The sequence below is a fragment of the Buceros rhinoceros genome, unplaced genomic scaffold, assembly GCF_000710305.1.
Source record: "Buceros rhinoceros silvestris isolate BGI_N320 unplaced genomic scaffold, ASM71030v1 scaffold7464, whole genome shotgun sequence".
Lineage (NCBI taxonomy): Eukaryota > Metazoa > Chordata > Aves > Bucerotiformes > Bucerotidae > Buceros > Buceros rhinoceros.
In genome coordinates, this window is record NW_010406590.1 from 39861 (window position 1) to 48252 (window position 8392).

Genomic DNA, 8392 nt, shown 5'->3' on the forward strand with positions numbered 1-8392 from the left:
AGTTTCACTACACTGTCTCCTGTTCCTGTGTACTTAGCCATCAAGAGCATGAAGTGTTGATTCCCTCTTTGGAAATGTTTTATCTTGCTCCAAGACAGCCATGTTTTCTGGCACTGAGGAGAGTAGAGCTACAACTAGTAGAAACAAGTCAGACATGTCTGAATTCACAATGCCCTAGAGATGGTACTGTGATTTTAGAGTTTTAGGGGAAAAAAAAAAAATTCATGTATTTTGTTGGTTGAAGCATGTCCAAAGAAGGGCAATGAAGCTGGTGAAGGGTTTAGAGGGCAAATCTTATGAGGAGTGCCTGAGGGAACTGAGGTTGTTGAAGTCTGGAGAAAAGGAGGCTGAAGGGAGACCTTATCAACTACCTGAAAGGAGGTTGTTGCAAGGTGGGGGTCAGTCTCTTCTCCCAAGTAACAAGTGATAGGACAAGAGGAAATGGCAAGTTGCACTAGAGGAGATTTAGGTTGAATATTAGGAAAAATTTCTTTTCAGAAAGGGTGATCAAGCCCTGGAATAGGCTGCCCAGGGAGGTGGTGAAGTCCCCATCCCTGAAAGTATTTCAAAGATGCATAGATGTGATACTGAGGGACATGGATTAGAGGTGACCTGGCAGTGCTGGGTTAACGGTTGGACTTGATGATCTTAAAGGTCTCTTCTAACCAAAACAATTCTGTGATTTTGTGATTCTGTGACAGCAAGGTGAGGAAAGATTCAAGGAAACCTTTAAATCAGTGTGTAAAAATTACAATTCAGATAAAATTGTTTGAAATTCTTCCTAGTTGCATTATAGAAGAATTAATAAGATATAACTTTTTTCTAGATGCATGTAGTACACTCCTCTACGACCAGATCATATCTATGCTTGACTGGGAGTCTGTTTTTAAACAGAGAAGTAAGCAAGAAGAAAACCAACACAGATTTTAATTTAAATTTTTTTAGTAAAAAAAAGGACGAGTGACACTTGTTCTCTAGAGCTGTGTACATCACAAACAGAGATTTAGGATGGGTTCAATTTAGGCTATCTTTGACCATTGGAAGTTTGTCACCTAATGCAAGATTGTTGGCCAAGCTCAGCCTACAGTGCAGATCTTTCCCTCCTTAACATTGACTGGACACTTAAATTTTAAATTATGTAGGGCTTGTGTGATGAGTTTTCCTTGGCTAAACAAGATATTTCATATAAACACATTCTTACAACTTTGCAATAATGAGAAGAAGGAGGAAGAAAGAAAGGAACAAGGGGCAAATTCATCTACTTGAAAACGTAAGAAACCAACCAATCCCCTGCTGACTGCAACGAGGACCCCTCAGCAATGGGGTATGAAACAAGTGAGGGTGTTCTGGTATTTCACGTGAGTGATGGAGCACACTACGCCTACAATAAAAGTTTGTCTCAGTACCAGCAGCAGGCCTGGAACACCTGATAGGGCATCATGCATCTGAGTGTTCCCTGTGTCTCTTCCCCAATACAGGCTATTTTACCTTGTTCGTAAACTAGTCTTTGGATATTGAAATTTCAGTGTGTTTACAAACCAACTTCGTGTATATGCAGTACGTCGTCTGGTATACCATATCACTTCTTTTACTGTTGCCAAACAGACATAAAATTAATTTGTTCTTGTAGATAGAGAACTCTGTTGAAAAGTTGAGAGGCTTGATCTTGGTGTATTCATGTCTTGTGATATTTAATTCTTTTTTTAAGGACACATCTGAAATTTAAACACCTTTTGTACCTAGAATTTTTGAATCACTTTGGTTTTGATCAGTGTTGGTTTATAAGCATTCAGCAAGTTTTATGTGCTTTGTGTTTCTCATGGTGTTTCTTTTTTGGCTGGTTTTGATGTTTTATAAGTTGCTTCTTTTACATAACTCATTGCTCAGTTCCTGCAATTTGTCTTTGGAAATAATGTGGGCTAGCATTCGCTTGAAGAACATAATATAATGACATGGAAAAGACATGGGAAGACAAATTAAGAAAAATCAGTGGACAGGTGTCTACACCCATCAAGAACTTTTGCTAGGGCTTGTGAATAGTAGTCACATTATGGTTATTTTTCCCCCATTTTTTTCTACTTCAGACTCTTCTACATTTTCTTCCTAATCTGCACATGCTGACCTACAAGAAAAAGACCCCTAGTATGACCTGAAATCTGTAAGGAACTGTGTCCTTTTAATATGCCCTGGTAAATCTCAGGTTGGTGCTGTTCTGCTTATGACATCTGTGAAAAGCAACCAAGGGCAAACTCTCCATTTTCAAATAATTTCCAAACCTATTTAGTGCTTACATAGTAAATGGACAGTGTTATGAGGGGAACATTGTAAATTAGAGTTTGTTCTTTTGATGAATGGTGCTACAAATGAGACTGAGAAGGCCCATTTTAATGAATAGTTTAATAATTTAGAGGTATTATTTCACCAGACTTCTGGACACCTTGAAAGGCTCAACAGTAATGAACAAACAGGCATCTCCTACACCACAGCCCAGCCTAGCAGTCCTGAACAAACAGTACATCTTGTCTAGCTGGTAGCAGCAAGGCACCCTTACTCTTACTCTGCAGTGGCTCAGCTGGCAGAGGAAAGTGCAATGCTTGATTTGTCACCATTTTCCATTAGCTGTTGCCCACCCTACACTGCTGCTGAGTAGCTGTTCAGAGCTGGACTACCTCCTGGTCCTACTTGCCATTGGAAGCAAAACTTGCAGGGATGGAAAACAAGAGTGCTGATCACAGGGGCCACAATGCACGGACCTGCCAAGACAGGCTGATTCCAGTCATATCGTGCCTCAAACAAAAATTTGTATGTATGCTTGTATATGTACACATACAGACACAAACGGTTTTGCATCAAAAAACCCACTGAAATGAGAAAGCCCTGAGCACGTAGATCAAGCATCTAGGCCAGTATCCTAAAATTGTGCTGGAAGGTTACTACAATTTCCTATCCAGACATCTGCCACATCCAGCCTCCTTTCTGAGCAGATGAAAACCAACAGAACCAAATGATGATGGAAAGCTGTAAAGGCAATGCAGTTAACACTTGCCCCCTTAGAAAGAAAAAATATGCTTTTATCAGCACAAGTGTGTTACTTGGGCAGCAGTCGCAGCATCGCAGGGCCAGTGCTGCTTTGAGCCATGGCTCTAGCTGCAAGATCAGCCTGGGAGAGACAACACTGAAGCTACTGCTGGAAGAACTAGCTGAACAAAAAAGGGCAGCATCATACTTTGGTGAAGAAACAGGTGGTTGTATTGAACTGGATGAACAGCAACATTTGTGAAAGGAAGAGGCTGTTACTCATGGCTGAACTAAGTTTATTCAGCCTGAGATGGGAAAACTTTTTGTCTGATTCAGCAGCACTGGAAAGAATGTGTTTAATCAAGCCATCCTGAAATGGCGGAATGACAGATTTCGTCCAACATCCGAGATCGCATGAGATCATGTGGATTGTCAGAAACATTTCTGTATGTACTGGATCTGAAGGTCTATAATAAAAACCACTCATCCAGCTTTCAAAGAATTATTTTTTTGTTTAAGAAACGTGGATAAAATATTTTTACAGCACGGCTGTGTGGAAATAACGTTTTGTGATGTAGCCATGACCGTGACCAACAATTTAGAGATATCTTAATATTAAGTGAGTTGTTGTCTAAGTTAAGTGAAAAATTTGCTCAGAATAGTCTTCAAATCATAGCTTGAAACATAGCTTCTCTTTTAAAAGTTTTTATAATTCTGGCTGAACTTCTATGTAAATGCAAACATTTACAATAGAGTTCCAAGCTACACAGTGCAGCATTTATTATTGTGCCCTAATACCTAAGTCCACTATTGCAGGATCGTGCATGACACATATAGATTTTATATATATGAATGTGATTAATAAATACAGCAAGTTTCATAAATACACCAGAGCAGTAGTGTTTTTTATACTCTTTATGGTTAATGTTGCCCCTGTAGAAAATAAGACTTCTGTGGCTGAAATGATTATCACTTTCAAAATATACAACTCTGACCACATCTGCAAATACAGAAGCATTACAAGGCATGTCCAGGAAGAATGGGCATAGCACTGATCTGGACAATTCTATATCCATTTATACATGCATGATAATACCCGTCCCCTTCATTACTGCTTCCTTTTGTAGCAAACTCCTGGGGCTGCAGGTTAATCTTTAAAAAACTGTTCTGTCATGTTGGTGGATGCAACAGTAATGGAAACCTGAACACATGTCATACACATCTGTAAATATTGAGGAGGAGTTAAGTTCCTGACTCACACACCATATTCACCTCTTTATAATATCACAATTTGAAAATCCACCTACCCAGTCTGATGAATAATTCAACTATTCTTTCTTTGAAAGCCAGACAAAATTTAGTAGGGGGCTCTCTCAATGACTCTGTGATTCACAGGTTTTTTCCCTTTTGCTGCCAATGCACTCATTGAAAAAGAAAAGATCTAATATGGTTTAGTAGTTTAGTACGTGAATGCTGACTGAAGCACTTGGTCACAGTGATATCACTGGGGTCTGCTACCGTGAAATATAAACACCAACCAGCTCACTGGTTTCTTTTCTGGTTGAGATAGTGTATTTGCAACAGTAAAGTAATGGCTACACGTCTCCCCACTCTGCAGTGTTGCTGGCTTGGCATCTGAGCCACGTTACATCAGTATTGAGCTCGTGATGCCAGCCGCACTACACAGATTTGTGGCAGCTGACGACCCATCCTGCAGAGTGCTGTTAGAGGTGGAGGCAAGGCAGAAGGCAGAATGTGCTGGGACTCTCTTGGCTAAATAACATGTTCACTGGCGTGCAAACCATTTGGAATTTCGTGGCAATTGGTGGGCAGATGAGAAACGAAAGGCTCTTTGTGCCACAGCTGGGTGATTCAGGCAGTAAGCTGTGAAGTGGGACAGCCACGTTCATATCTCAGGTCTGTCAGCTTCAAATTAAATACCTCTACACATCAGAGTCCTGAACCACATCCTTTATAACCTGAACAATAATTCCAGCTTACCAGCCACTGAGACCCTCCAAAGGCTAAGAAATGGGTATTTTGACATCTCTGGTTTTGTGAAAACTTCTGGTGTAGAGCGAAAACAAAAACCAAGCCTCAGAATTTGTCCCCGGATGGAGTCAACAACTGGCTCCACGCCACCGTGCCTTCTGCAGCCTTGGTGCAAATCAACAAGTGTTGAAGCCAGTAGTGTCACTCTACACTACAACCAGTGTAAAAGAGAATATTAAGTAAAATCAGGCAGTTACTGGTCATGATTAAGTAATATAGAAGAGAACAGTGTCTTGCCCAATTTCACAGCTGGACCACGGCAATGCACACACTGACGCAGAAAACCATAAGCAACCACAATGACTTCAATCCAGTCCTTTATTCTCTTGAGACACATGTCACCTTTCACAGGCTTTTCAGTAACACATTTTAAGTCACAAGCTTACAGCAAAATACAAGCTTTCATTCCAAACTGGATTTTCACATGAATGTTTTGACAGCCTATTTACATACAATGTCTCATCATTAAATTGAGGGTGTGAAAAATTCTCCTCAGTTTGTTTTTTACCAAGTGCATTCTTTAAGGCTTAGAAACAAAGGTCAGCTGAAATTCTGAGCTCCGCTTCTAAAATACTCACTGAGAAAGGAAAACGTGTGCAAAATACACGGAAATGTACTAAAATAATAACAGTGTGCTAAGATACAAAATTTCAGAAATTGTTTGCAACATTTGTGGGCGTTATAATTGCAAGCAAAACAACCATTGTGATGTTTACTTGAATTTCACCTTGCGCAGTTTCAGCAGCACAGAACACCCATCCACTAGCGCATCTCAGAATAGAGACTTTGTACAGGCCCTCCTGCTTCAGAAATACTTTTTATCAGCTCTTTATTGCAAAATCATGAGGCAGCTCTGGTAGGCGGATAGGATGAAGACTCTCAATTAATGTATTTGGAGGGATATTCTTTATACTGGACACTGGAAGATCTATGGCACAGCTTAGTTTAGTTTGGTCTCTGAAATTCACATCTAGCTTTGGTAACACACAAAATAATTATTTTTGTATTCAGAACACTGTAAATTAGGAAAAAATATCTTGAATTTAGCCTAAAAAGAGTAGAACAGAGGCTCAAGCCCATAATTTTACAATTTCACAGTTGCTGTGTGAACATAAAAAGAGAAGTCACCCTGCTGCTTCAGTTAAATGCCAAATTGTTTAAGGAAAACAAACAGGCTGTTGCTTGACACATTTTTTGACATGAATACTATGACTGCCAGCTGAAACGCAGTAAAATAACAGATTGTTGTAATCTAAGAAGTGCAAAAAGGACGCACCATCTACCACTGTTCCAATTTATTTCTACTGTTTCTCTTATTTCCCCACCTCTCTTCCTCCTTCTGACCTTCATGCAGATTCTGCAAGTAAACAAATTATTCTTTATTCTTAGCCTTTGGGTTTGTGACCTTTCCCTTATGTTGTTGTGCGATGTTGCACTGGATTATGACATTTTTGTGTCATTGGGGCACTGGAGAATAAAAAATAAATTAAAAGCAGCCAAAATGCTGTTACAGCTTTTATTTAAAGACCATAGTAAAGACCGTAGTAAAAACCATACATCATAGCATGAAATCAGAACAAAAAAAGAAGTGTAGTATGTGAAGGATATGGGGCTACTGACTGGCTGAGGACCGAAAGAAAACACTTAAAAATACCTTCTCGGAGCCAAATTGCACCCTTGAATAAGAACGATGTCTTTTCAGAGGTTTTTGAATAAAGAGAACCATGATAAAATCCCTTGGTTCTGCCAAAACAAAGTAAAATTCACTTGCCTGTGAATGATGTGATATCTCTGCAAGTAATCCAAGGAAAGCGCCAGCTCACAAATGTACAGCTTAACAGTTCCTTCGTTAAAGTGGACATTCTGCTGCAAATGGTAACGCAGATCACCTCCAAGTAAAAGATCAACCACCATGAACATGTCTTCTTCATCTTGAAAGGAATACCTAAAAGAAAGAGTTACAGCTGAGATCTCGGGGTTGGTGGCATGGGGGAGCTCTCAGTAAGTAGATCTGTTCATGGTAAGTCCATGACCTGCTCAAAAAGCATACACTGATTTCTCACTGCTGTGGTCCAATTCTGCAGCCAGGCTGTGACTATGGTGGCACTTTGCATATTCAAGGCAAGCAGAGCTTGAACTGCTGCCTTACTACTGTTTTAACCATAGATTAAATGAATGTTGAATTTAAAAGTATATTAATTACCCTTCAGGTTTTTACATTTTTAAATAACAATATACTCATTCAATTGACAAAATAGCTTATTAAATAGTGGCGATAAAATGGAAAGCCTTGCAACACACGTGGTATTCACACACACACAATTGTAGCTCAATGCCTACGAAAAGTATCCTGGCAGGATCAAGAGCTCCTATCCCAGGGTTATTTTCCAGATTCAATAAATATACACAATGCTCTATTAGTTGAGTATTTTCTACAGCTTGCAGTGTAGCTCCATATTCAATGAGAAATAAAACTGTAATTTTACTGCCTAACAATACATATTTTTTCAGTCTGCAACTTACAAAACGACAGAATCTTCATGGTTGCTGACTGAATTCTTCTGGACCATTTCCCAGAACTGCCTGTTGAGCACACTGAGGACCAAACTCTGATCTAATTTAAACCTTGCACATCCAAAGGTGTAGCCAGCCAACGTATAGTGTGTATATAGTGCTTGGTCAAGCAGGAATATCCATGTGTTTCTACTTACCTTGGCTATGCTGCCATTGCTCTGTTTATTTCTGATCTGAGTAAACTGACACAAACCCTCTGCTTTTCATTTCTGAACTCAACTGTCTAAGGTAGAGTATTTCAGATTTCTCACATGGGGAATGGTGAATACCTTATTTCTAATATAAAGTCCCTCTTCTCTTAGAAATGGTTTTAGAATTAATTTTGATGTGAGGTTAAATCAGCTTATACCAGTCGTGTATATGAACTGCTGAGAGGTGATCCACAATCATAGCCCCTCTTCCATCACCTTTTCTCCCACAAGGTGTGTAATATGTTGGCTACAGATGTGATTCAGTTCTCTTGAACTGTAAAATAAATGCTAAGGAAACAAAAAAAGAGTTGGCTTCCAGAAAACCTGTGCCCACCCTTCCCCCAAAGGCAGAAAAGTCTATATCAGATTATTTTAATTGACAGTTATGTGCAGTTTCACTTTCATTCCCAGGCTTGCACATTCTGAAATGAGGCACTGCTTAGGGGTTGTCAAAGATAGTTCATTTTGAATTTAAATGCTTTCTATTCTTTCTGAACACAGTCCTGAGAAATGAATGTCTCTAGGTACTCCACTCTTCGGTTGATTTTCTGCATTCC

The 8392-nt window shown here is 39.5% G+C and overlaps 1 protein-coding gene across 1 annotated transcript in view; it reads right to left on the minus strand.

Moving 5' to 3' along the window:
- Window positions 1–8392, minus strand: part of LOC104491709 (serine/threonine-protein kinase 32B-like) — a gene marked incomplete at its 3' end in the record, with an annotated part of 115203 nt that overhangs the window by 38735 nt on the left and 68076 nt on the right. Inside the window, exon 4 of the mRNA XM_010134173.1 lies at window positions 6842–7015. Within this exon, the coding sequence (XP_010132475.1) occupies window positions 6842–7015 (174 nt within the window). The remainder of the gene's footprint in view (window positions 1–6841; window positions 7016–8392) is intronic.